Below are 27643 nucleotides of genomic sequence, written 5' to 3'. Positions count from 1 at the left end.
CCCTAGAGTTGGGGTGTGCGGGGTGCGCAGGGCGAGCAGGCGACCCGGAGCCGCCGCGCCGTCGGGGCAGGGTTGTGGCTGTGAGTCCTGGAGCTTGTGTGTCTCCTCCTGTGTTGTGGGGCAAGGTAAACCTCTCCTGGTCACCACTGTTGGCTGGTGCGGCAGCCAGGGGTCCTGCAGGGCTCCCCCGGGCTATGGGGACAGAAAGCCAGACGGAGGGAGTCCAGTGTTGTGGGGCAGAATTACAAGATGTGGCCCTGTGGCTTTGGGTGACAGGTCCGCATTTGAAGCCGGGCACAGTACCGGCGGAGTTTGTTAGGTGTGGGGTTTTATGTTTTACACCGGCGTGTGTTTTCTTGCACATGTGTGTCTGGCGCTGCACATATGAACTATTTGGGAACTGTTGTTTTCTGCGTAGCTGGCGAGGGGTAAGTGCTGTGGAGGGCGCCGGAGTGCAGGGTGTTGTGTGCCCAGCTGGAGGGGGCAGTTGTGTACCCTTGAGTCTGAGTGGGAAGGTGTCAGGTCCGGTCCCGTTCATGCGGCCCTGCTGAGGTGTGGTCCAGTCTCGGAGAGGATGGCCCGCTGGATGGGTTCTTGGGTCCATGTGATGATCAGGTGGCACGGGGGAGGGGGGGCGCGGGGGGTGCATGTCTAGAACTCAGGTCCCGCGGGTCCTGCAGGAAGTGAGAAGCCCCAGGGTGTGTCTCAGGTACCCATAGGGTGGCTGGCACCAGTGTGAGGTGCCCTGGGTGGAACATGCAGGTTGTGTTTATGGGATCGAGGGGCAGCCGAGCAAGGGGAAGGTTGTGTGTTTGCGACATTCCCTACGGGATTCTTTTGTGACGTCGTTTGTGGGAGCCCATCTGTGCTGTTGGGCTGGGAAGCAAGCTGGTCGGAAAACACTTGTGGGGAGGGCGATGGCGTGACAAGGGCCGTGTGGGCCTCGGACTCCGGAGATCAGCTGCGAGCTGTGTGTGCGTGCCTGCCTCTGCGTGTTGGAGTGGCCGTGTGGGGCTGCTGTGGGGATATGTTAGAAGAAGGAGGGGAGATAAATATGGGGCAGAGCAAGGGCAGCAGGCAGGAGGCCTGGGTGTTGTCGGGCAGCCCAGCTAGTCTGTGCAGGGTCTGTGTGCTAGCCCCTCGCCGGCCCACCCAGCGCGTCAGGGTCACCGGGTGGAGAGGCCTGGCGGCTGCGAGGAAACTCAACTTGGACAGAGCAGCTCCTTGGCCATGTTTTTGTAAAGGCCGGGTGTGACTCTTGTCACTGAAATGGAAAAAAGAAACATGAAGTTTTCAGTCTCCTCCTGCTTCAACCCTCTCTCTGCCCCCTTGCAGGGATCTCTGCTATTCTGTCTCTTCTGTGATGCACACTGGGCCCCTCCTGCGACTGTGGAAGGGTCTGGGAATGGAATTTGCTCACTAGGCAGATTCCTCAGAACAGGTTTTCCTCACCTTTGGGGCCCAGGCCCTTCTGTAGATGTGTGTGTGTGTGTTCCAAGTGTACATATCGCTGTGGTCTGCCCCTGGCCTGGCGGGGAGGGTGCGTGTGCATGGGGGCAGGGAGGACACTACGGCCAGGCCCCCCCCCCCACTGCGTGGGGGCGTGCTGGCTATGTCAGGCCTGCACAACAGGTGCACCACGGCCTGGTGGAGGGCAAGGAGGCCTAGACTAGAACTGAGGAGTTCGGGCCCTACCCCTTCCTCGCTGGCACCTTCCCTAAGTGAGCCTCAGTTCCTCATCTTTAAAATGGGGCTAATCACCTGCCCTGTCCGTCTTCCAACAGGGCTGTAGGTAGGTAGCACATGGAAAACATACCTGGAAAGTAGCTACAGTCTGGGGACTATGCCTATGCCAGCCACTGTCAGCCCTCTGCCAGCACTGAGCCCCTTCCTGGGGCTTGGTTAATAACAACAGGAAACACTTATTTAACACTGTGCACCAGGCACTGTCCTCAGTGCTTTTACGTATGGTCACTCATTTAGTCCTCCCAGCGCCGCGTGGAAGTAGGAGTTCTAAGTACCTCCCTTTTTCAAATGAGCCAGCCGAGGCCCAGAGAAGTAATTTGCCCAAAGCCACTTAGCTAGTAAGAAGTAAAGCTGGATTTGAACCCAGCCAGTCTGATTCCAGATCATGTGCTCTTTATATGTGTCCTCTAGTGCCCTTTTGAAGCTTTCTGTGGGCCTCTCTGTGCACCACCCCTGCCAAACACACACGCACTTCTGCCCAATTTCTGCAGAACTTAACACCTGCACCAGTCCATTTCAGAAGACTGGTGTGTTTAAACAGTGACTTAGGGAGTCTCAGCCTGGGAGGGAGAACCTAGCATCCACTACTGGATACTGGCCACAGGAGCACAAAATGTTGATGAAGCAGGCAAAGGAGAGATTGTTCTTGTCCTGAGGGTCAGGGAGGGCCAAGAGGGAGACGGCATTTGAGGTAGATCTTAACATTTTGGAGGGATTTGGGGAAGAGGCTGGGGGCAAGGTTGTATTTCTAGCAGGAGAACCAGCATGGACGAGGGCATGGAGGTGTGGGACTGCTGAGGATGGAGAGCACAGCGTGTGCTTAAGGGGAGACTCATGCAACGCAAGAATAGAGAGGAAGATGGGAATTAGACACGAATGCTCGGCTGAGGAATTTGAGCTTTATTCTGGAGTGGAGGCCCGAGAAGGTTTCTGAGCCCAGGAGTGATGCCACCTGAGCTGCTTCGGGGCCGTTGATCCTCAGTGAGAGGAAGGCTGGATGGTGGAAGCTAAGACCAGAAGCAGGGGACTAGCTGGGAGGCCATGGCCTTGGACCATGAGTGTTAACAAGGCCCTGAGCTAGTTTGGGGGCCAGAGGCAGGTTAGAGGGAAGGTTTCCAGAGCCATTCCCAAGCTGGGCCGCAGGGAATTCCCTGGCAGTCTAGTGGTTAGGACTCCACACTCTCACTGCTGAGGGCTCAGGTTCGATCCCTGGTCAGGAAACTAAAATCCCCTAAGCCGCACAGCATGGCCAAAAAAGAAAACAAAAAACAAAAAAAACTGGGTTGCATATTTGACCAGACTCAGTGGCTGCTGGATGTGGAGAGTGAGGGAAAGGGTGGAGTCAGATATGACGCAGTTACCATTTAGCACGTGAGACCTCACGTGGTGATTTCGGTAGCCCGCTGGCCCCGGCGGTGTGGCAGAGGGAAGGACCCTGCATCTGGGTTCACACAGGCCTGGATTTGAATTTTGACTCTGCTGCTCACGAGCTGTGTGACCTTGAGCAAGGTAAATCCCTCTGTGAGCTTCAGTTTCCTCATCTGTAAAATTGGGATAATATAAATGCCAACTTTGGGTGGCTGAGGAAACCATTAAATGAGGCAATGCATCTAAAGCCCTGGAGGTAAATCAGGCAAAGCGTGAGCACCCTGGAAGTGGTCAAGTTACGCTCGCCACCCCCAGCTCCCGGCCAAGTCAGTCCAGGACTGAGGATGGCGTCCTTCCTGAAAGTGGACACACTCCAGGACGACTTTAAGAAAGCAGGTTCATTTATTTACCCAAAATGTTTTTGATCTCCCACTATGTATCAGGCACTGTTCTAAGCACTGGAGGTAGCAGTGAACAAAGCAGACAAAAATCTCTCCCTCCCCTGGAGCTTGCAGTCTAGCGATGAATGAACAGTATGTCTTACTAAATGCCAAGGAGGAAAATAAAGTAGGGGAGAGGGATAGGGAGTTTGGGGAGGTACGGGGCGGCCAGGGAGGGCCTTGGGGGAAGGTGACTTTTGAGTCAAGGCTTAAAGGAGGTGGGGCAGCAAGGCATGAGGCTACCTGAGGAAAGAACATTCCAGGCAGAGGGAACAGCAAGAGGTGGAGTGTATCTGGTGGCAGCCCTCAGATCCGCACCTCAGTCACACCTCTAAGATCACACAGCCAGTTAAGAGTAGAGAAATGGTAAAAACAAACTAAAAACCACAGAGCCATCAAACCTACCCTGAAGCCTGATTTCTGCCCCTTTTTCTTCACCACTTCCCCCCACCATTTTCCGGGACTGAGTTCCAAGATGATAATTAGAGCTAGCACTTCCTGAGCATTTGCTGCATGGCAGGCGCTCTTCTACGTACTGCCAGTCATCAGCTCGTTTATTCTTTACAACCCTATGTAGTGGGCGCTTCTCATTATCCCCACCTCATTGACAAGGAAACTGACAAACAGAGAGGTTAAGTAACTTGCCCAGGGTCCCATAACTAGTGTCTTCTCCACCTCCCATAAACCCTTGCAGGGCAGTGGCCTCTGGTGGGGCAGTTGAACTCAGGAGAGCAGGGTCCAAACCCAGCTTGGTTAGCAGTGAGACCAGAGGCAAATCACCCCGTCACTACGTTCTCTCTACCTGCAAGTGAGGTGTCTAGAGTACTTAAAGCCTCAGTTTCCTCATCTGTAAAATGGGTTTGACACTAGCCCCTGCCTCACTGTGGTCCTTTTGAGTGTTGAGATAATGCAGATAAAATGCTTAGCACTGGGTCTGGCACATAATATTTTTCTCATCAATGTTAGCTCCAAGTACCATGATGATGATGGTTCTAGATGATCTCCAAGGGCCAGGCCAGCCTTGGACCTCTATGGTTCTAAAAAGCCTTGATAGGCCTTGTCCAAATATCTTGGCAGTCAGCACACAGCCATGCCTCAGTAGGCACCAAGCCCATATGGCTGTGCAGGTGGGCAGGCCTGGCCAAGGGGGTGAGTGGGGGCCAGAATCAAGCTTTGCTGTGCGTGGCCTTTTCCTCTATTTTTTTCCCCTTCCTCTAATTTTCACAAAGATCCTAGATGGGCTGGTGGCAGCCCTAGCGGGTGCTGTTGAAAGAAAAACATAACTGTTTTCCTGTACACTCAACTCATGACACTTCTGACACGAAATGTGTGGGTTTTTCTCCCCACACTGACCAGTTCTCTGACACTAGCTGGGTGTCCTACAATTCAGTTCAATTCCGATACTGTCTGCCTGGAGATAGCATCAGATCCCAGAGGTTAAGGGCTCATTCCCACAAGACTGCCCCCACTTCAGATACCAGTTTGCAAGCCCAGACCTCCTGTAGTTTTTTTTGTCTTAAAGCTTTTATTTTTATTTTATTTTATTTTTTGGCCGTGCCGCGCGGCCTGTGGGATCTTAGTTCCCTGACCAGGGATTGAACCCGTGACCCCTGCAGTGGCAGCACAGAGTCCTAACCACTGGACCGCCAGGGAAGTCCCCAGACCTCCTGTACTTCTGACTGACCGTCAAGACATCGGGCTTTCTCATGACCCCGTCCTCAGACTTGATAATTTGCTAGGATGGCTTATAGAACTGAGGGAAATACTTACATTTATTGGTTTATTATATAACAAAGGATATGATAATAGCCAAATGAAGAGGTACGGAGGGCGAGGTCTGGAAGGGTCCGAGTACAGGAACTTCTGTCTTCACAAAGTTGGGGTGCACTACCCTCTCGCCATGGGGATGTGTTTAGCAACCAGAAGCTCTCTGAACCCCATAGTTCAGGGACTTTTATGGAGGCCTCATCACATAGGCATGATCGATTATTACCTGAGTCTCCAGGCCCTCTTCTCTCCCCAGAGGCAGTGGGGGACTGGGGCTGAAAGTTCCAAACTTCTAATCATGGCTCTGTCTTTCTGGTGACCAGCCCGCATCCGGGATCCCACCAAGAGTCGCCTCATTAGAACAAGAGACTCTCCTATCACCCAGGAAATTCCAAGGAGTTTAGGAGCTTAATGTCAAGAACTGAGCTCAAAGACCAAATGTTAGAATAAGATTCTCCTAGCACCCCTGTTACTTGGGAAATTACAAGAGTTTTAGGAGCTCTGTGTCAGCAATGGGGACAAAGACCGAATATATTACAGTTGACCCTCGAACAGTGTGCAGGTTAGGGGCGCAGACTGTCCACTCAGTGGAAAATCCAAGTATAGCCTTACAATCGGGCCTCCGTATCCAAGGTTCCGCATCCTCGGATTCAACCAACCTCGGATCGTGTAGTGCTGTCATATTTACCATTGAAAAAAATCCACGTGTAAGTGGACCTGTGCAGTTCAAACCTATGTTGTTCAAGGGTCAACTTTATTTCTCGTTATATCACAGTATCACAGCTGTAAACATGTCCTTCATCCTGATGTGATATAATCAAGAATGCAGGCTTTTGAGCCAAACTTCCTGGGATCAGATCCCAGCCCTGCTACTAACTGGTCATATATCCTTGGGCAGCTACCTAGCATCTCCGAGCCTCAGCCTGTCACTTTAAAGTCAAGAAGCTAACTGCTACCTTTTAGGGTAGTGATGAGGAACAAATGAGGTAATGCAAGTAAAAGCATCAACTCTTGGGGGTCCCTGTTGGCTGGTGGCTGTCACAGAAGGGAGTGGGAGGCCTTGCTCTCTTTCCCCATTTTACAAACAACTGAACACCAGACCGCGAACGGGGCCCCTTCCCCTGGATTCCTGACCCACCTGCAATCCAGCAACTCAACCGATGGAGAGGCATTTGACCTAGGTGTGTGCCTGGCAGTCGGGGCTGTTAGAACTTTTGGATATCTCCCCTGTTTACCACCCTCCTCGTCCTCGGGGAGAGGGCTCAGAGCAGTCTTTCGGGAACATGAAATGGGCTGTGGAGGGAAGACATCTTAGCCCAGATAGTATGAGTAATAAATGGGAAGAGAGCGTTTTCTGGGGGGTGGGAATTGTATGAGGAACTCCTGACGCAGGACACCTCGGAGGTCATGTGTGACCCAGGGCGTACGCAAGGGGAGGGCTCCCAGGCTTCGTGGAGGGTTCATGAGAGGGGCCGAGAGCTCTGCTCTTAGGTCAAGAGGCCTGGGTCTGTGAACAGGCCCCACCTGTTATGACCAGCTCTGTGTGTCTTTGGCTAAGTTACTTTATGGCTCTGGAATTGAGATCTTCAACTGAAAAATTAGCCCCCAAAGTCGAGGCTGTGAGGTGCTTTCTGGGCAGTGACCACCACAGCTCACATTTGGGCTGCCTGCTATTCCTTTTGGATGAGCCTCCCAGCAAGAGTGAGATAGGGGTTGCATTCCCCACCCTCCCCTTTTTAAGCCAAAGTCCTAAAGCCACCAGCTGTCAGAATAAGGAGTGGGACCCAAGCTTCCTCACTTCCGGTCTGGTGGCCTTTTAGTGCCCTTCAGAGATTGGAGCAAGCTGGCACGTGTGCAAGAATTTGTGGTCTTCAGTGGTCACCTGGCACCTAGGCCAGAAACCCCCTCTAAGATTGGATGTCAAGAGGTCCTCTCCTAATTTGAATATCTAGCAGCTTGGTCCAATGAAAAAGCTCAAACAAATCTATCTTGATATGTAAATGAGACTATTATAGTGAAAGACAACATGCAAATCTTTGATTTCCTTTGAGCCCCGAAGGTTGGGCCAAAGGGACTTGAGAGTGATCCAGCAGGCTTCCCTGGACCTACGGGATTGAACTATGCTCCTGGATTGTTTTGAGGCAAATTGGGAATATGCAAATTATCTTGTTCCTGTACTTCTGGGGGCCAGCAGCACAAGGCTTTGCAATAATTTGTGTGAACTCCTAGGTCCAACTGGAGGCAGCTCAGCAAATAACCTGTCGGGCTCCCAGGAGGGTCAGGGTCTGCAGAGCAGCCTGGGCCTCGTTGGCCCTGCACACTGCACCACCCCCCACCTCCTGGGTCCCCTCCCGTCCGGTTCCCTTATTGAGGTTTCTGTTTCCCCACAGAGGGAAGAGGCCCGGCAGAAGGGACTCGCTGAGCCACCCCCGCTCTGCTCCATGTTGGCTGTGCTCTCAGGTGAGGTGGTGCGAGAGGTCTGCCCTGCGGGAGGCTGGGCCTGAGGCAGCAGGCCAGCAGAGCAGCCGTGTTGTCCAGGCCGGGGAGTCCTGAGAAATGGCCAGCAGAGGCTGTGGGGCCTCCCTCCCCCTCCCAGTGGGAGAGAGGTGTCCATTGCTTACCTCGCTAGTCTGTGGCTTGGAAGTCTTTGACCCCTGACCTTCATCAAGACCTGAGGTATTCCTGGCCTCTACCAGCCCCCGACGTTTGACACACGGGCGTTGGATGCTGGGCGTTGGATGCTGGCCGGACGTGGGGTGGCTAAGGTTAACCCCTCACTTCCGTGACCAGAAGTCAGTCAGCCTTCCACCCGTCTCTGGCCAACAGCCCCCAACCCCGTCCCAGCTCACCTCTGATTTTAGAGGCCCCCGCCCTCTGCCCAGCCTCTGAGATCCTCCCCTGGCCTCTTCTCCTCCATCTAGGCTGGCGCCATGCCCCCCCCAGCAGAGGTGACAGACCCGTCCCATGCCCCCGCCGTCCTGCGCCAGCTCAATGAGCAGCGGCTCCGTGGCCTCTTCTGTGACGTCACCCTCATAGCCGGAGACACCAAGTTCCCTGCTCACCGCAGCGTCCTGGCTGCTTCTAGTCCCTTCTTCAGAGAGGCCCTGCTCGCTTCAGCCCCACTGCCCCTCCCACCAATTACTGGGGGCTCTGCCCCCAACCCTGCCTCCACCACAGCTTCTTCCTCCTCCTCCTCCTCCTCCTCCTCCTCTCCCCCTCCACCCTCACCTCCCGCTTCATCCCCACCCCGGGTCCTGGAGCTGCCAGGGGTCCCAGCAGCTGCCTTCTCTGATGTCCTCAATTTCATCTACAGTGCCCGGCTGGCACTACCTGGTGGTGGAGGGGACGGGGCAGCCGTGGCAGAGATCGGCGCTCTGGGGCGGCGTCTGGGCATCTCCCGCCTGCAGGGCCTGGGGGAGGGAGGTGATGCCTGGGCACCTCCTGCCCCAGCCCCCATGGCCGCCTCGCAGCCTGAAGAAGACAACTTCGGGCCTGGGCCCAGGCCAGCTGGGGAGTGGGAGGGTGACAGGGCTGAGGCCCAGGCCCCTGACTCACAGCCTCCCCTGCCCCGGCGGCCCCTCCCTTGCCCCCGATGTGGGAAAAGCTTCATCCATCCCAAGCGGCTGCAGACCCATGAGGCACAGTGTCGTAGGGGGGCCAGCACTCGGGGGTCTGCAGGGCTGGGAGCCGGGGGCTCTGGCCCCAGTGGCCCTTCAGGAGTGGACGCCTCAGCCCTGCCCCCACCAGTGGGCTTCCGAGGTGGTCCCGAGCACGTGGTGAAGGTGGTGGGCGGCCACGTGCTGTACGTGTGCGCGGCCTGTGAGCGTTCCTACGTGACCCTGTCCAGCCTGAAGCGGCACAGCAATGTACACTCGTGGCGGAGGAAGTACCCCTGCCGCTACTGTGAGAAGGTGTTCGCCCTGGCTGAGTACCGTACCAAGCACGAGGTGTGGCACACCGGGGAACGCAGGTGAGTGGCCTGCACGGCCGGGGATGGTGGGGGGAGGGGTCACATGGGACCTTGTCCACTCAGGGATCACAGGGACAAGGGAGAGAATGGGCAGAGCATGGGGCCTAGAAACTCATCCTGAGACGCCTGCTCACCCACTAGCCCCTGCTCACCTGCTTTCCATCACTCACCCTTCTGCCTCCCTTCAGCCCCGTTTCCTTCCACTGATGTTTGTTAGCACCTCCAGGTGTCATGTCCTGGCTTGGTGATGTGGAAGAGACCGAGGAAGAGAAAGTTGCTTCATGGGACAGGACTAGGGAGCTCAGGCATGTCCAGCAACAGCTGTAATGCACCCCTGTTCATAAGGCATTTCCCGCTTCTGTCATGTGAGCTTCAGAAGAAGGCTTTGGGAGGCAGGCAAGGTGTGTGATTATTCCCAGTTCACAGACGGAACAGCTGAGGCCTGGCATCTCACAGCCAGTGGGGGGCACTGTACTGGGACTGGTGTCCTTTCTGAGGCTGGCAGGGTGAGACAAGCAGCCTTTACGGAGGGTGAGCAAATGGCTGGGGCAGTCCAAGGTCTGAGCGGAGGCAGGAGAGGACGTGGGAAGCTGAGGCCGTAGCTTCACGGCCCCTGACTCAACTGGCTCTGGCCCTGCCCTGTTCCATGCCGTCCTGGCCCAGGTACCAGTGCATCTTCTGCTGGGAGACCTTTGTCACCTACTATAACCTGAAGACCCACCAGCGAGCCTTCCATGGCATTAGCCCGGGCCTCCTAGCCAGTGAGAAGACGCCCAATGGAGGCTATAAGCCCAAGCTCAATACCCTCAAGCTGTACCGCCTGCTCCCCATGCGGGCGGCCAAGCGGCCCTACAAGACCTACAGCCAGGGAGCCCCCGAGGCCCCCCTTTCTCCGAGCCTCAACACTCCGGCCCCTGCGGCAATGCCGGCCAGCCCACCACCCTGACCCCCACCTGCCGCAGAGCCTGGCCCCCCACCGTCTGTCATCACTTTTGCCCACCCAGCTCCCTCTGTCATTGTACATGGGGGTAGCACCAGTGGTGGAACAGGGAGTGGGCCGGCCAGCGCAGGGGGGGCCCAAGCCGCCTCAGTCATCACTTACACTGCTCCGCCACGGCCCCCCAAAAAACGTGAGTACCCACCTCCTCCCCCTGTGCCTGCAGCTGCCCCAGCCAGCCCAGCCACAGCCGGCAGCCCAGCCACAGCCACGGAGGAGGCCAAGGGCCGGAACCCACGGGCCACAAGGACTCTGACCTACACGGCCAAGCCAGCTGGTGGGCTTGGCGGGGGCGGGGGTCCCTCTCAGCTGCAGGCTCCACCTCCACTGTGTCAGATCACTGTACGAATCGGCGAGGAGGCTATTGTCAAGCGCCGCATCTCAGAAACTGACCTGCGTCCTGGGGAGCTGAGCGGAGAGGAGATGGAGGAGAGCGAGGAGGAGGATGAAGAGGAGGACGAGGAGGAGGACGAGGAGGATGAGGAGGACGAGGAGGAGTCGAAGGCTGGCGGGGAGGACCAGCTCTGGAGGCCCTACTACTCGTACAAGCCCAAGCGCAAGGCTGGAGCCGCAGGCCCGGGCAGCAGCGGGGGCGGCGGGATGCCCAGAGGCCGCCGGCCGCCTCGCTGGAGACAGAAGCTGGAACGGAGGAGCTGGGAGGAGACCCCGGCGGCCGAGGGCCCCGCAGGGCGTGCCCGTGGCGAGCGGAGGCACCGCTGCGGGGACTGTGCCCAGACATTTGCCACCCTGAGGAAGCTGCGCAAGCACCAGGAGGCCCACGGCGGGGGCTCCCACAACTCTCGGGCTGGACGGAAGCCTTCCACCCGCTTCGCCTGCCCTCACTGCGCCAAGGTGTGCAAGACGGCAGCCGCCCTGAGCCGCCACGGGCAGAGGCATGCTGCCGAGCGGCCCGGGGGTACCCCCACGCCTGTCATTGCCTACTCCAAGGGCTGCGTTGGCACCCGAGCTGGGGACGTCAAGGAGGAGGCTCCCCAAGAGATGCAAGTCTCCTCATCCAGCGGGGAGGCGGGTGGCGGGAGCGCTGCTGCTGAGGAAGCTTCCAAAACCGCCTCACTCCAGGACCCTGTCATCTCAGGGGGGGAGGAGCCCTCAGTGGTGGCAGGAGGGGGTACCTATGCATACCCACCTGTGCAGGAATTTCCACTGGCTCTGATCGGGAGTGGCCGGGAATCTGGCAGTGGCAGGGGAAAAGCTGGGAGTGAGGGGCCAGTGGGGGCTGGGCGGGGGGACCGGATGGAGGGGATGGGGGCTGCCAAAGTCACCTTCTACCCTGAGCCCTACCCACTCGTCTATGGGCCCCAGCTTCTTGCCGCCTACCCTTACAACTTCAGCAACTTGGCCGCTCTCCCAGTTGCTCTTAACATGGTCCTACCTGATGAGAAGGGTGGGGGGGCCCTTCCCTTCCTACCAGGGGTCTTTGGCTACGCAGTCAACCCGCAAGCAGCACCCCCTACCCCCCCAACTCCACCGCCCCCAACTCTCCCTCCACCAGTCCCCCCTAAGGGAGAAGGGGAAAGGGCAGGGGTTGAAAGAACCCAGAAGGGAGATGTGGGGTGAGCTCTGGGCCCAGATCCCCCCTTTCACCAGATGCCACCCTCCCTGAACCCCCGCCACTACCAGCTCCCTGGCCTCCCTGCCCCTTGGGAGCCCCTCCACACTCCTGTGCAGGGACTTGGGGGCCTCTGGAGCTCAGGGGTCAGGCTGCTTTGTGTGAGATTGTAGTTTTCCCACCACCTGGGAAGGGATCTTTGGTGGTTCCCCTCTCAGTTCTCCTCCAGGGAATGGCCTCCGTGAGGGGCAGGGCCAGCTCCCATCCCTTCTCCAGCCCTTGGGGCAACTGAGCAATATACTTAAATGAATCTCTACTCATAGCCCCCACCAGCTCTGAATGTCTAACCCGCCCCCCTGATTCGTAAACCTAGGGGGAAACCATCTCTCTCACCTAATGTTCCCCCCTCGTTCTGAAGCTTTCTCTTAAGCCCTTGCCCAGATGCTTCCCAGCACATTCCATCCTTTGTGGCCCAGGGCCTGGACCAGACCATTGTGATACCTGACACTTACTCACCTGGGAGTGTGGCTTTGGAGTCCATTCTTCCCGACGGTGGGTTTCTGTGCCCATTTCCTTCACATTAAGATGCCATCCCTTCCTTGGCTTCCATGCCTTTGGATCTTCCATATTCCCCCTTATACTCCTAGACTCTGGAGATGGCCTCTCCCATCCAGGTCAAGGAGGTGCTGGGGGGAGGGCTACCTATCTGTTCCATGGCTGAGTACTTTCCCAGCCCAGGGCAGCACCAATCTCAGCCCTACTTTGACCCTCAAATCTAGTGAGCCCCAGACTCTTCCAAGGCAAAAGAAGTAGGTAGATTGCACCTCTTCCTGCCTCTACAAATGGCCTCTTCTGGGCTAAACCAGATTTGGGGGCCAGGAGGGAGGAGCTCTATATGGGATGGGGAAGGGAATCTACTTTCTCCCTGTTTTTTTCCCCGATGGTTTCTCCCAGACTAGACCAAATAGCCAGAAAAATGGATGGGGGTTGGATGGGTGGGTAAGCCCAAGATTTGCACATGACCTCCCGTCCTTACCTTAACCCCCTTTTTCCCCCAGTATCACTTCCCTCACCAATCACTCCAGATGGTTTTTGGTGAACCATACGATTCCCTTGGTGGGCTTTGGGGTATCCCCACCAACTTTCCCTGCAAGATAGCACCTTACACCCCATCTTTGACTCAGTTCCCCACACCCAAAGATCCCAGCCTAGGGATGGGGTACAGGGACCTTAAAAGTCCCTAATCCCTAATTTGCACTAGTTAACCCTGGTCAGGGGTCCCTATGTTTCCTTCCAGTGGGGGAGTTGAAGAAATGTTTGCTCCTAATTCTCTTTGATAACTGGGCCTCCCCACTCTGTGATTGGATGAACATTTTCCATCCACCCACCTCCCCCCCCAGAAAAAAAAAAAAAACAGCTCACGAGGGGAGAGCCAGTTTGGGGGAGCAAATTTGAAAAATGGGAATTAGAGGAGTGCAGTTTAAAAAGGGGAAAAGTTGTCATCCAAATGGCAGCCTTTTTCTCAGCTACTGTTTTTTGGGGCCAAGATGGCTGCCCTCTCAACTGATGCTGAAAGGGCAAGATCATGGCTTTTGGAGGGAGGGGGTTTGGGGGGAGGGACAGGATCAACCTCCTGCCTCTTCTCGCCCTCCCAGCATACGGAAAGGGGAGGTTTTCGACAGGCTCCCTGAATGTTAACCACGGAGGAGTGTCGCTCCTTCACTCCTCCTCTGTCTCTTTGCACTTTTCTTGGTCTTGGCCACAGTCCGAGTTATATATATATACACAGCGGAACCACAAGAGAGACTGAGGAAGGCCTTGGAGGCAGGGGGCAGGTGCGATAACAGTCCCCCTATATCCTTAACCTGCACTCCTCTGAGGCAAAAAGGCACAGAGATGGAAGGGGTTGAGGATGGACCAGGGAATTTGAATTTCAGAACAGGTCAAAATTCTAAAACCATGGACATTTTGGGAGAACTGAGACTGTAGACATTTATTTTTTTGAAAATATGATTTAGGAAAATAGTTTCCAGAATTCGGTGGTTCTGGGCAACAAAGGAGATTGTGGCGAAATGGCGATTAAAACACATGTATCTGAGTTGGGGAACTTGCATATTGTGAATTTCACACGTTGGAAATTTGGGATTTTGCAATTTTGTCTTTTGAAAATTATTAAGTCTTGTCAGTTTGTGCCCTCTTTCCCCATGTTCCCTGGGCAGAAGGGTGACGGTAGAGTGGGAAGGCCACTGGTTCTGTGCCACAGCACGCAAGATTTAGAATTCTACAGACTCTAGCTCTATACGTAGTGAGGACCCAGATTTAGAGAAACTGACCAATATTTATCTCCGCATTTGTGTGTGTGTCCAACTCTCTAGGCCAATAAACCAACAAGACAAACGAACTGTGCTCCGCAGTGGGATGCCAGGTGCAATTATTGGCGTGGCTGGTGGGTCTGGCTGGACAGGGACATGCTAACCTTGTCCCACAGGGATCCCTACAAGTTGTAGCCCTATTCTCCCTCTTAGGACAACAACTTCCAGCAATTAAGTAGGTGTGAGAGCCTGTTGACCCTAGGTACTTCACTGTAATTGCTGCAGCCACTAGGCTAAAGCTGACTTTGCTCTGACCTCCAGGCACAAACATTAACGCAGTCCAGTTCACAGAGCCTGCTGGGCACAAGATCTTCATCTCCCAGGTGAAGCCCTTTCTCCAAACTGAAAGGAAACAGGCGCAAAATGTGTGACGGCCATAAGAGACACCAACACCCTTTCTTGTTCCACTCCTGGCCTCCCACGGGCTTCAACTCCCTGTCCCTCCTCCCCTCCCCTGTATTTTGTCTAGTGTTATGCAGGCATGGGCAAGTAAAATGAGTGGTTAGGTGGGTGGGGCCTTGGAGGAATTCTGATACAAATACCTTGACCAGAGTGGGCAGCCACTAATCAGCTCTAGCAGGTTGCTGCCAACAGGGGAATCAGACCTGGTGCTACTGTAGTTCTTAAAAAGTTTCAAGAGAAGCCAGAAATCCAAATTTCTCTGTGAATATCCACATTTTAAAAGTAGCAAACCAATTCAAATTTTAAATTTTGCTGGCCAACAACATGGGCCAAACGAAACACACCAGTTTGTAACCTCTGATGTATACCGTATAATGCTTTTGTTCTCATCTTCTCATATGATCCTCAGACTAGGGAGCAGATATTATTATTAGCTTCATTTTACAGATGGGGAAACTGAGGCACAGGGCAGTTTAGTAGCTTGTCCAAAGTTTGAGCACCAAAGCTGGAACTTGAGGCTTTTACAGTGTGCTTTTTTTATCCTCATTACAAATGCATCCTTTTAGAAATAACCTTTTTTTTTATCCTAAAGATAATACATATTACAAAATACAATAAACTACAGAAAGGTGAAAACAAAGAAAAAATGACCACTAGTCCCAACATGCAAACATAAACACTGTTACTTGGGCTTCCCCGGTGGCGCAGTGGTTGAGAGTCCGCCTGCCGATGCAGGGGACGCGGGTTCATGCCCCGGTCTGGGAAGATCCCACGTGCCGCGGAGCGGCTAGGCCCGTGAGCCATAGCCGCTGAGCCTGCGCGTCCGGAGCCTGTGCTCCGCAACGGGAGAGGCCACAACAGTGAGAGGCCCGCGTACCGCAAAAAAAAAAAAAAACACTGTTACTTAGTGTATTTCCTTACAGAAAAAAACAATTCCCTGTTCATTCAACCAGAGGTACCGGCTGTATAGGTTAGGATCTGTGCTAGGTGCTGGGGATATTACAGTGAACAGACATAGTTCTTGCCCTCAGAAGGCTTACAATCTAGTTCTTGTCCTTTGTTCCATTCATTGCCAACCTAGATGTGAATATCCAATGGAACTTCTTCAAGGAGCCAAAGGGTAAATAAGCGGATAGTGCATTTCTGGTGGGCCCAAGGCCCTCATCTGCCCAGTCCCCCTTGGGCTTCCTCCCTAGAAACGAAATGATGAGAGGATTGGACTCCTAGTGAAGGAGTTAAGATGCAGAAAGGGATAGGACTTGAGAGTCCTACCAAACTCTCAATTCAACTGGCCGAGAACCTCGGTCTCGGCCCTCTCGTCCTCAAGGAAAGGGGTCGGGAGGGGGCAAGTGGTACGTGGCGTCCAGAAAGATGACGAGGGTCCCGACGCTCGTGAAGATGATGAAGGTCCACAGGAAGAGGCGGTCCACCACCATGGCCACAAACTGCCAGTCCTCCTTCAGCTGGGGGTAGGAAGAGGAAACTGTTCCTGAGCTCCAGACCCCCAGGGAAGGCGGCCCCAAGGCCCCGTACCGCACCCAGGTGCTCCTACCACGGCTTTGAGACAAAGGCGGGCCCGCAGAATAGCAGAGAGCGAAACTGCGGGCGACGGAGGTGAGCAAAGAACAAGTCGGAAACCAGGGGGCGGGACCAAGTGAGGCAAACTTCCAATCAGAAATAAAATCGAGTGCTGGGGGCGGAGCCTAAGTTTGCGGGTGGAGCCAAGGCCACCCAGGACTTGCCTAGGCCCACCCTCTTTGGACTCACCGCGTCGTGGTCCTCCTGTTCCTGCAGCTGTTGAGCGATGTAGCTGATTGAGGAAACGACCTCCCGTAGCTCGGGAGGCAGGCCCACAGCCCGGTTTGGACCATCGGTAAATCGCCGCAGGTCCGGGGCAGACAGTTCAGACTGGAACCTGGAAGAGGCGAGTCTATTTGGCTACGACCGGGGCGCAAAGACGGCCTGCGCGGGTGCTCTAGGCCCCGCCCCAACTCCCTCCTCCAACGCCCATCCAGGTTTCAAAACGTGAGAGAGCACTTCAGGTTCTCTCCGACAGCTGCGACCTCTCTAGCCTTCCGCAATTCCTCCTATTCCCTTACGCTTTAGTTCCCACCTCCCCGCAAAGTGGGCAACAGAAGGGATACTACAAGTCCCATGATGCTCAACCACGACATCCTCCGGGAGCTTAGGACGCCTGCCTCCGCACAGTCTCCTGGGAAGTGTAGTTCTCCCTCTCCCTTCTACGTGGGCGATGGGGAGTAGATACTACCTGTTGGGTTTGGGGAAGAGAAAATCATTTGGTGGCTTGCGGATGAAATATTCATCTGTTCCCCGACCCCAGCCACTTCCTGGAGAATCCCTGAGAGGTATAGGAGGTGGCTCCGGTATCTGGTCTCTCTCAGGTTTGGGTCTCTTCAGACCCAGATACGGAGGGAGTTTGTGGATAAAGATCTGCAGAGTAGAAGAAGAGGCGTATTGGAGGGGGCTCTTATGCTCTCAGACCAGAAGGGAAGCCGCCAACCACCCCCACGGCACGTGCCCATTCCTGCGCATGCGTGCATGCGTCCCACAGATGAAATGCAACTACACGGCCCAAGAGTTCTTAAGTGGGTTAGGAGGCATCCTGACTGGAAAGAAAAGTTCTGAGGGCTTCCACCCTGATAGTACCTAACCCTTAGAATGCTTCCTCGGGACCCACGATGGGCAGTATTGATGAAGAGAGTCTGGGATCTACGCAATGTTAATGATGGGAGGATAAAATTAATTGGGCAACATTTCAACACCCAAAGACCTTGGCACTTTGACACTCTACCAGGAGTTGTAGTTCTCCCTCAGGTCTGTGAAAGGGAAGGTTGAAGTTGGTGGGAGGGAGGAGCGATACCTGGACAAAAAGCCAAATACTAGGATTGAGAGTTAACACAGGTTGGAGAGGAGATCTTCTTACCTGACGGACCCAAAGGGGCATTTGGTGGGTGTGGGGTGAGCGATGGTGCAGGTTGAGGACTACGACGCTAAGGATGACTGAGAAGGTGACGAGGACCATGGTAAACATGAGGTATTTGATAATGATGGGGACAGACAGGGAGGTCTCAGGCACTTTGTCTGCCAGCAGCAGCAGGAACACAGTAAGGGTCAGCAGGGCAAAGATCGAGAGCCCCATCTTCTCTCCTTGGGGGACAGAGGGGAAGGCGGAAGGATTAGGCTTTGCCAGAAAGCAATCTCCCTGGCATAATCAGTGACCGTGTTTCCAGCCCACTCAAGGACAGGCTTTTGGAAAGGCCAACTGCATGCAAATAACTACTACATTTATACCTCCAACCTGGACTGATTCCCCTAAATTCCACACTTGTATCCACCTACCTACTTAACCTCTCCATTTGGGTGTCCACTAGACATCTCGAACTTAACATGTCCAAAACTTAATTTCCTCACCACCGACTCCCCACATAGTCTGCCTCAGTTCATAAATGACAACTCGACCTTTCCTGTGGCTCAGGCCAAATCCCTTTGAGTCATTCTCAGCTCTCCTCTCTCTCATCCCATATCCAATCCATACCAAACCCTATTGGCTCTATCTTCAAAATATATCCTGAAACTGATGACATATCATATCTACCACTACCATCCTGGTACCAGCCACCATTACCTCAGATCTGAGTTATTATAAAGGCCTCCTCTTTGCTTCATCCTTTGCCCCCTGCTGACTATTCTCAACAGAGCAGCCGGATTGATCCCGTTAAAATGTAAATCAGATCATATCACTCCAGTGGCTTCCCATCGCCTTTAGCATAAAAGTCCTTACTGAAGTCTACAAGGCCTTCCCATTAGCTCTCTGACTACATCTCATACTGTTTTCTCTCTTGCTTACTTCATTCAGTTACGTTGGCTATTTCTTGAATACGCAAGGCACACGCCCACCTCAGAACCTTTGCATTCACTGTTAACTCCTCCTGGTAATTTCTTCCCCCAGATATCTACCAGGGTCATTCTCTCACTTCCTTCAAGTCTTTGTTCAAATATTGATCAAACATTCCCTTTTTAGTGAGGCATTCACTGACCATCCTATTTTTAAATTGCAACCCCTGTGATAAACCATAGCGGAAAAGAATATGAAAAAATATATATATCTGTAAATGAGTCACTTTGCTGTACAGCAGAAATGAAACACAACATTGTAAATCAACTATATTTCAATAAAATTGTTTAAATAAATAAATAAATTGCAACCCCTACCCCCATTCTCATCCTCCCCAAACCCTTTTCCTATTTTTCCTTCTTAGGAATTGACCTCTCCTAATATACTATCTAGGACTTCCCTGGTGGCACAGTGGTTAGGAATCCGCCTGCCAATGCAGGGGACGCGGGTTCGAGCCCTGGTCCGGGAAGATCCCACATACCGCGGAGCAACTAAGCCCGTGTGCCACAACTACTGAGCTTGTGCTCTAGAGCCCACGTGCCACAACTACTGAAGCCCACGCGCCTAGATTCCGTGTTCCACAACAAGAGGAGCCACCGCAATGAGAAGCCCGTGCACTGCAACGAAAGTAGCCCCTGTTCACCACAACTAGAGAAAGCCCCGCGCAGCAACAAAGGCCAAACGCAGCCTAAATAAATAAATTAATTAGTTAAAAAATAATAATATACTATCCAATGGGTTTATTATGTTTACTGACTGTCTCCCCACTAGAATATAAACTCCATGAGAGCAGGGATTTTTGTCTGTTTTATTCACTGATGTATTCCCAGTGCCTTGCACATTACAGATGTTCAACAAGTATTATTAAATGAATGAATGGACCGGCCCCTAGGGCAGGAACTATATAGCAAATTGAAGGATCTAAAAATGAAACCAAGTATGTGAGAATATGCCAGGTGGCTGGTTATTACTGTGGCATACAACAGGCACTGCAAACTTCATGGAAGGTATTGAAATAAATAACTATTTTGGTGTGTTCTACTTTAGTCCTGTAATATTGGGTTCCAAGATTTGCCTTGCTCCAGGAAGAAGGAGAAGTTACATGTGGAAGTGTGTTCTAGAGATGCATCACTCTCCTTGCCTAGACTGAGAGAGGGCTTGATTACAGAGAGAAGGAAAGCGTGTGCTTTTTGTTTGTTTTGTTTTGTTTTTCAGGCCACAGCAGTGAAAGCCCAGAATCCTAACCACTAGCCTACCAGAGAACTCCCAGTAAAGCATCTTTGAATATGAGAGTTTAGGATATCAGTCTCTGGATCAGACTAGTACTAAGCAGGGTTGGAATAGCAACACTGCCTCTCTCTGTGTAATGTCAGGTGAATGACTTAAACTCACTTAGCCTCTGTGAAACAAGCAGACAATTCAGTACTTACCTCACAGAGTTGTGAAGATTAGAACTGAGTTAATATATGTAACACATTATTTGTATTATCTTATAGCAAGTGCTCCAAATTAGAAAAGACTATACCTACACTTACACAAAGCTTACAGAGTACCAGGCATAGTTCTATTAACTCAGTTAATCCTCAAAATAGTCCTCTGTGGGAGGGACAACGACTGTCCTATTTCCAGATCAGGACACTAAGAGATTAAGGAATTTGCCCAAGGTTACTCTGTTAGCATATTGTGCTGTCTCCCAGAGAAATGTTGGCTATTATTTCCAAGGGACACAGGAGGTTAAGGGACTAGTAGGCGGCATTTGACCAGTGGGGGAGGGAGGATGCCAGGAATGGGGAAAGGGAAAGGAAGCGTTAGCTGAGCCTGGGAGTTTGTTGGTCATAGGAGTGGCAGTTCCAAGGATGAGATCCTAGGATTCTGAAGGGAAGAGTTCAGAAGTTACTGGGTGCAGAGAAGTGAGCAGCAGAGGGGAGGTAGAGCTTCAGGTTGGAGGGGAAATCTGGATGCAGAGGCAAAGGCTCTTCCTGAAAGGAAAACCTGGGTGAGATTGCTGAAGCACAGTTCATGAAGGCTTGAGTTGGCAGGAAAACCTTCCCTGTATTATGGGTGAAGAGGAAGAACCTGAGCTATTGGTAAGAAGGAGTGCTGGGCCCCTTCCCCTCTTACCTGCATCTGGTGGCAGGTAGAAGACGAAGATGGCCAGAAGAGTGATGAGGATGCATGGGGCAATGACGTTAACCAGGTAAAAGAGAGGCTTCCGGCGAATGATGAGGTAGAAGGTGACTTCTTCACGCCGTCTTTCCCCTCCTCCCCTAGGATCCACTGGAGGCTGGATTAGCCGAGAAGGCTTGTGAATAATCTCCCATTGACCATTCTCTTGGGTGGCGGAGGGGGGGGGCGGAGAAGAGAAGGTGACACAGATGTGGAACCTGTCTTTGTTGGTGCCAGATATACGGCTTTCTTTTCTTTTTCTTTTTTTTTTTTTTTTTCCTCACTGCGCCCCCGCGCTGCTTGTGGGATCTTAGTTCCCCAACGAGGGATTGAACCCGGGCCCTCAGCAGTGAAAGTGTGGAGTCCTAACCACTGGACCGCCAGGGAATTCCCAGATATAGCTTTCTCTGCCACATCCTAGAGCACGGGGGACTGATGTAATAAGGGGCTAGATATGGTCCCTGGGCTGGACAGCCCATCTCTAATAAATTTGAGCAAGTCTCAATTTCCATAACCACAAAATATAGACAGTTATACCTATCTTGCTGAACCCACAGGGACTCACTGATGGAGTATATTTATCAGCCTGTTAGAAACTGGAAATCATAAAGCCCATGGACATGGGAGCCATGCCCACTCACCAATAAAAGTGCCTTCATGAATGTGCACTTCCTGCCGCTCCTGCCCATCGGGACCCAAGCCGGTCTGCAGACTGACTTCTGATCTGTCATAGCTATAGGAACTGAACACCATGGTGCAGTTCTGCCAGTCAGAGGGGAAGTAGGTGACCTGGATGGAGTGGAGAGTCACTAGAGCTGCCAGAGAGCTGGTCAGGGCTGGGGGAGTTGGGGAGGTCACAGGGCAGACAGGGGTCAGAGGATATGGGGCACTAGGGAGATAGGGACCACCAGGGGAAGATCACAGAGAAGTGGAGTCACAGAGGAATAAGAAGGCTATGTGGGGAGGTCATGGACAATGGAGGGGGGCGGTCACTGAGGAAGACTGGAAGTCAATGAAAGTGGACAGAGAAGATGAAACTCAACGGAAAATCAGAAGGGTAAAAGAGACGTGAGGGTCATGGGGATTATGGAGGAGGGATATCTGAGTGAGGGTCTCTAGGAGCGCTTTGAGCTTCCCAGGTGGGGCCCGGACACCTGGATGCTGCAGCTGCTGCGATAGATGCCCGGGGGCTGCCAGCGCACGGAGCCGTCGGAGGACACCACGACGCTGATGTCCAGAGCAACATCAAAATTTCCGTCGTTGCTGCAGGGAAAGAATCTTCTCATCTGGGATCAGGCCCCTCCCTCCGGAGGCCGCGCCCCTCCAGAGGCCCTGCCCCACCTCCCAGACTTTGGGAACATCCTTACTTGTTTAGGAGCACCACGTCTGGTAGCCACACGGATTCGGCAGTGATGCGGAGTGAATCGATGCCCTCTTGCTCCTCAGGGTCCCAGCTCAGCCTGTAGTCAGTCCACTCCTAGGGAAGCAGAGGCTGAGGGGCCGTCTGGGGCTGGAGGCTGGAAGGAGTCTTGGGATGTGCGAAGGAAGTCCGGGCAGGGAATGCAAGGGAGGAGAGCCGCGCAGGCATGGTCTGTGGTTCTGGAGGCCGGGGCTCTGTTTAAGACTCCACCTGCACTCTTTGGGACCCTATCAACTAATTTCCCCTTCTCTCTCATCGGGCCCCAGTTTCTTCTTTCTGTAAAAACGAGGGGGTTGCACGCTAGCCTCTAAAACAGTGGTTTTCAAACTGCAGTTAACGACCCTTTTCATAGGTCCGGAATCAAATGAGTGGCCCCAAAACAGTGTTAAAAAAAAAATTTAGAATGAAAAATGCATGGAATGCAGCTCCCATAGTAAAGATAGGTATTGTTTCCTGAAGCTTCTGTTTCAGTTATAAATGTGTTTTCTGAGGCCGTGCTGCAAAAAAAAAAAATCTTACTGGGAGGGACATTCGAGGAAATTGTAAAGGCAGCGGGACGCCCGCCCTTTCCCACCCTGCGGGGGTCTCCGTACCAGGTCTAAGTAGACCTTTGTGCTCATCTCCTCATCCTTCTCGTTCTAGAAGGGAAAAGTTTAAAGGGTAGATATGATGTCAGTGTAGAGAAATGAGGGGCTCGGTGGGTAAACTCTCCCTGGAAACTCCCCTCTTTTTCTGAGTCGCACCCTCTTGGGTTCAAGCCCCACCTCCTATAAACTGCGTTGGCTTAAGCTCCGCCTCTATCTCGTAAACTTCCTGCTGGCCGTACAGCCAGCCAGTTCATTTACCAGTCCCGGCACCGGCCGGAGTGAATCTCTGCCCGCTGTTGTTTATTGACCCTGTCCGGCACCAAGGTCCGCCCCAGCCTATGACCCCGCCCCAAGGTCCGCTCTCCGGCCTGTCCATCGGCCCCAGCTCCACTATGAGATCTGCCCACAGGCCCGTTCATCATCCTGCCCGGCCCCATCCTGGCCCGTCCATCAGCCACGCCCACAGCTTGTCCATTGGTCCGATTTCGACCCAATCTCTACTAACAGCCCGTCAGTCACCCAGCCTGGCCTCGTCCCGGACCCCGCCCACAGTGGTCCCTGGGTCCCGCCCTGCCTAAAGCCACGCCCCCCAGCCGGCTAGTGGGCCAGACCTCAACTCCCCGCGTGCGCCCTCACCAGGCTGATTAATTGCGCTAGGCTGAGACCAATGCTGACCCCGACGCGGTCTCCCACCTCCCGCGCCGGCCTCACCGAGCTATCATAGCCCGAGCAAAGTTTCTCGCGGAGTCGGCCCTCCGCCTCTGAGGCGCGGGCGCCTGGAGGAGGAGAGAACTGAGTGAAGCCGTGGTGCCCGGCCACGACCTCTGGCCCTGTCACTGCCCCTTTGAGGCCCAGACTTACCCGGGGCGAATGGCGCCCCCAACGCCCCCAGCAGCAGCAGCAGCAGCAGCGCCCCTGGGGTCATAGCCCGCCCGCGTCGCTCAGTGAGTCCGCTTGGGTGAGCCACCAGGACAGCCAGCGCAGGGGAAGTGACGAGGCGCCCAGGAATGTGCACCTGTTATTGGGGGGCAGCCGCCAGCCTACCCGCCCCGCCCCTGGGACTTGATCCCTCCCCGAGCGACTGCCAAAGCCTGCTACCCACAGATGGCAGACAACACTTCAACTGTATAAATCGTCTTTAATTGAGAAAGCATGGAGTGGAGACTGGTCCCCTGGGAGCAGAGCCTTTTTGGGTACCTAACACCCAGCTGAGGTAAAGCAAGTTCTATTCAGTTAGAAGCTGGAGGGGTGTATGAGGTCTAGAGACCAAGAGGCCCTCACCCTCCTTGGCCTGACCTGTAGGGGAGAAGGGTGGGACTTATTGCTGAATTGGTGTCTCCTCATTTGAGGGGGTTCAAAGCTATGTCCCATTTGTCTTTTTTATTCTAGACCCATTACGCTAAAGACCTCAGCTTTAAAGGGGACCTGGAAGGAATTCCTGCTGAGGTAGCTAAGTGTTCATGTCCCCCCAACCCAGGCACAGGTCCAGTCATGCCATGGTTCTGGCCACTTTCCCATCCTAGCTGCCCTTCTATGAGCCAGGGATTCCTTCCAAAACTCCTCTGCCCTTCCTCAGCCTCTGTTCCCTGGCAGGACCCCAGCTGAGTTGCAGGAGCTAGAAACTACATGTAAAAAATAAGGTTAGCATTCTATAGGAAGAATAAGATTTTTGGAAAATTGTCTAGGGAAAACAAGAAGTTCTGGACTTAGTTCTTTGTGAATCATAACTGGGTCCTTTCCAGAGCTCCTGCTTAACAGGTATCACTAGAGAAAGTGGAAGCGTGGGTCTAGAACTCTTACTCTAGAGCAATAACATGCCTATATAGGCTCTAGTTCCATCCTAGAGGGAAGGGCTGAGAGTCGTGGTCTATGTCCTAGAGCTGAGATTCAGAAGGAAGTATGGCTCCGTATGTGTCTAGAACACCACGCTCTAGAATTGGGTGTCTCTGGGGTAAGAAAGTTAAACCTGTGGTGATCTGAGACTGGCCCAATTCAGGCCAAGACCAACAGCTGGACAGGGCCCAAATCCAGCCTCTCTCTAATTGGAAACCAGGGGTCCATCTGGGTGAAGGACAGAACAGAGCCTGGCAGCATGCCTGTGTTCCAGCACAGACCCTGGGTGCAGAAATGGCCCTGGCTGGGGTGCCTGGTGTTCCAGAGCCTGTCTGGAACAAGGCAAAAGGTGGAGTAGCGAAAGAAGGAAACTAATCCTGAGCTGCAGTGGACCTATAAGTCTATGGCTTGGTGGCCATGAAAAGGGCAAAGGGCCCCAGGAACTGGCTGAGCCCGGGGTGGGGAAGATTTATGCCCTGGTTTTGTCAGCTTTGGAACCCCCCCGCACCATCTCGGGAAAAGGCTTTGGAGGGTGTGAGTGTGGAAGGAAAGAAGTGATCAGCCAGGACCATTTTCAGACATCCCTCTCTCTGACCCCTTTCCCGGGCCCAAGGATCTAAGGGTCTCAGCAGCCCCGGAAGTCATGGCCGGCCCCTAGGCTCCCTCAGGGTAGAGCACCTGGTGGGACATGGCTGCTCAGGGCATGAGTGTGGCAGCAGGGGTGAGAGCAGGGCCAGAAGCAGGGCTGGGAGACAGGCTGTGGTGGTGGCTAGCGCAGGGAGCCTCCAGTCTGGGGACTACATGGCAGGGGGCAGGGTGACTGGAAGGGGAGGTCTCAGGGACACTGTGGAGAGAAGGCTCCCGGTACACAGCCACTGTGAAGGGGAGAGAGAAGAGCAGGAAGGAGAGTTAGGCACCAAGAGAGCTCTGAAAGGGCTCCCTTCCCCTACACTCCTCCTCTGGGAACCCACAGAGGGAGAGCTTCCCAAACCTCCAAAGGCCAAAGCCTTCCTGGCTTGACCTGTCATAGCATGTGTCCTCTTAAAACACTTATAGCCCCTTAGCTGTGTGTCACTAAATGTCCATGTCTAGGTCAATACCGTCCCATGTGGTCCACTTCTTCCCTGGGGGTCCATACTCACCCTCCAGGAGCTTGGGCACAAAGTGGGCAGCTGCCTTGGTCTTCTTGACTCGATTTCCCTTCATGACCCGGCCCTCCTTGTCCAGGCCCAGGTACCAGGCCCGGCCAGAACGACGCTGGCGATAGAGAGCAGAGGCATACAGGACATAGTAATTCTCAAAGACGCACTCCTTAAAGCGACACTCAGCTGTGATATGTGGCTGAGGAGACAAAGACCCAGAAAGGCACACACGGACAGAAAGACAAAAAGACACATCACTGAACAGAAGGGAGCCCTGGGAAGAACAAGGCAGGATATAATCCATACGTTTGAGACTGGGAGAGCCAACTTCTGAGTCCCCGCAGGAACTGGGAGAAAGGGAGGATGAGGAAGAGTCTGGTGGCCCCCCGAGGGCCGGGACCTAGACTTCTAGGGGCCTGGGATAAGAAGAAAACTTCTCTCTGCTCTACTCCCACCCTCTCACCATCCAGGGCACCTGGAGGGAGTTTCTGCTTGGAGGAGTTCCTGAATCCTTCCCCAGCATCCTGAATGACTCTGGGGACGTGAGTAATAATGAGGACTAGAGGAGGTTGGAGAAGACACAGGGGTCCTAAAAGGTTGAAAGAGTTGGACATTCAAAGAGCCTGGGGGTATTTAGGAGGCTATTCGAGGAGAAGGGATTGGAGGGACGCTAGAGGAGGTGCTTGGGCGCGGGCAGTGAGGACAGGCAAGAGCTGGAGGGAGAGGAAGCCCTGAGCTGCAAAATATCTGTAGTTGGGAAGGCTGTAGCTAGGGGAGTCCCCTGACTCCAGGCCACTCTGCCCCCTTGTCTCACCGAGCTGTAGAGCAGCCCCTCAGCGTTCATGGCCACGTAATGACCCAGCTTGGCACTCTGGATGGTGACTACACGGAGCCCCACAGGGATCAGGTTGAAGTGGGCTGGGGGTGGAGAGAAGGGGTATCAGTACCCCAAGTCTCCAATCCCCATCCAAGCCCCTCCTCAATTCTGGTCCCAGTTCTACTTCTTCCTTTGTGGGGTCAAAGAGCCAGACTGAAAACAACAGAACCTGAAGCCACAATAGGACTGTCATCTCCTATGCCTGCGCTCCCCCTTCCCACCCAGCAGCTGGCTTCCCCTCTCACTGAAAGAGCTGGTGTCCTCTGGGGTGCCCTGGATGCTCCCATCGGGATTCGCCTGGAGGTAGAAACCCTGGCGGCAGAACAGTTTGGTGACGATGCCTTTGAGCTGAGGCTCTGGAGAGAGAGACATTCATCTTGGAACATGACATCTCTGTTCCCAGAAACATTGCTACACTTGGCGGGATCAGAGGAGAGAAAGAAAGGAGGATGGAGGGAAGGAAGAGGGTCCCAGGGCCCCAGCTCCCTGACCCTCTAAGCAAGCTCTCTCCCACCTCTCTTTGACTCCAGAGGAAGCTTGGGTGTGGGTCCCTTCTGCTTCCTCTAACCAGCTTTCAGTTTAATTGATTGAAATGTATTTAAAGGCTTAATTCCTACTCTACAGCTCAACCAGAATGGGGGGAGGGGAGAAGAAGGAAGAGGAAGGGGAGAGATACATGGAAACGCAGAGGACAAAGGGAGACAGGCAGAGCTGCTGAAGGGGCAGTGTGTTTGCGAATGTGGGGGGCATTAAGGTGACCCCAGGGTAGGGGCGCCCCCTCAGGAGTGGGGGTGGGACTGGGCCTGACGCTGACTCAGCACCTGCTGCTGCGGCTGCCGCTCGCTTCGCGCGGGCCTCGCCTTGGCCCACCGCCGGCCTGACACTGACCCATCTGTCTGTCTGTCTGTCTGTCAGTCTGCTGGCTCACGGGGGCCCAGCCCTCCCTGAGGCTCAGCCTCTCCCCTTCAGCCAGGTAACCCACCTGGGATGGGGGATATTCGGTACTAAACCAAGGAAATGGGGGAGGGGGCCAGGGAGCTGGTGAGGCAGGCTGACTCACGTGGGGGCTG

General features: G+C 53.9%; 4 protein-coding genes across 4 annotated transcripts in view; 1 reads left to right on the top strand and 3 right to left on the bottom strand.

The window, feature by feature from the left end:
- Positions 1 to 18: 18 nt before the first annotated feature.
- Positions 19 to 13287, top strand: ZBTB4 (zinc finger and BTB domain containing 4). Its single transcript, XM_024748399.1, is given in 4 exon segments — positions 19 to 125; positions 7712 to 7781; positions 8243 to 9291; positions 9955 to 13287. Coding segments are annotated over 2 exon segments (2952 nt in total). The 5' UTR covers positions 19 to 125; positions 7712 to 7781; positions 8243 to 8251; the 3' UTR covers positions 11867 to 13287.
- A 2206-nt stretch (positions 13288 to 15493) lies between these two features.
- Positions 15494 to 23688, bottom strand: CHRNB1 (cholinergic receptor nicotinic beta 1 subunit). Its single transcript, XM_024748373.1, has 11 exons — positions 23583 to 23688; positions 23358 to 23497; positions 22728 to 22772; positions 22082 to 22191; positions 21869 to 21977; positions 21356 to 21503; positions 20670 to 20879; positions 17577 to 17800; positions 16902 to 17083; positions 16400 to 16547; positions 15494 to 16095 (listed from the first exon to the last, which is right to left on the bottom strand). The coding sequence occupies exons 1-11, from the start codon at positions 23644 to 23646 to the stop codon at positions 15955 to 15957; spliced, it is 1521 nt and encodes a 506-aa protein (XP_024604141.1). The 5' UTR covers positions 23647 to 23688; the 3' UTR covers positions 15494 to 15954.
- Positions 23689 to 23878: 190 nt separating this feature from the next.
- Positions 23879 to 26945, bottom strand: FGF11 (fibroblast growth factor 11). The gene is made up of 4 exons (XM_024748429.1): positions 26819 to 26945; positions 26511 to 26614; positions 25697 to 25895; positions 23879 to 25429 (listed from the first exon to the last, which is right to left on the bottom strand). Exons 1-4 carry the CDS (start codon positions 26943 to 26945, stop codon positions 25251 to 25253), a joined length of 609 nt encoding a protein of 202 aa, XP_024604197.1. The 3' UTR covers positions 23879 to 25250.
- Positions 26946 to 27387: 442 nt separating this feature from the next.
- Positions 27388 to 27643, bottom strand: part of LOC112401879 (fibroblast growth factor 11-like) — a 1461-nt gene continuing 1205 nt past the window's right edge. The window contains exon 4 of the mRNA XM_024748406.1: positions 27388 to 27577. Coding sequence (XP_024604174.1) covers positions 27388 to 27577 — 190 coding nt within the window. The remainder of the gene's footprint in view (positions 27578 to 27643) is intronic.

Source organism: Neophocaena asiaeorientalis, unplaced genomic scaffold (assembly GCF_003031525.2).
Source record: "Neophocaena asiaeorientalis asiaeorientalis breed wild unplaced genomic scaffold, Neophocaena_asiaeorientalis_V1.1 scaffold543, whole genome shotgun sequence".
Classification (NCBI taxonomy): domain Eukaryota; kingdom Metazoa; phylum Chordata; class Mammalia; order Artiodactyla; family Phocoenidae; genus Neophocaena; species Neophocaena asiaeorientalis.
This window is presented reverse-complemented; position numbering and strand designations above follow the sequence as displayed.

Bases quoted from the DNA above. Each gene is read 5' to 3' on its own strand.
- FGF11 (XM_024748429.1), bottom strand. From the start codon at position 26,945: ATGTCTCTCTCTCCAGAGCCTCAGCTCAAAGGCATCGTCACCAAACTG. The intron at 25,896-26,510 runs GTGAGACAAGGG...TTGTCTCCTCAG, and splicing joins AGGGGCTGCTCTACAGCTCG to CCACATATCACAGCTGAGTG. The intron at 25,430-25,696 runs GTGAGTATGGAC...TCCCCTTCACAG, and splicing joins TGTGCCCAAGCTCCTGGAGG to TGGCTGTGTACCGGGAGCCT.
- CHRNB1 (XM_024748373.1), bottom strand. From the start codon at position 23,646: ATGACCCCAGGGGCGCTGCTGCTGCTGCTGCTGCTGGGGGCGTTGGGG. The intron at 22,192-22,727 runs GTACGGAGACCC...CTGCTTCCCTAG, and splicing joins CAAAGGTCTACTTAGACCTG to GAGTGGACTGACTACAGGCT. The intron at 17,801-20,669 runs GTAAGAGGGGAA...CTGTCCCCCAAG, and splicing joins CTACCTGCCACCAGATGCAG to GAGAGAAGATGGGGCTCTCG.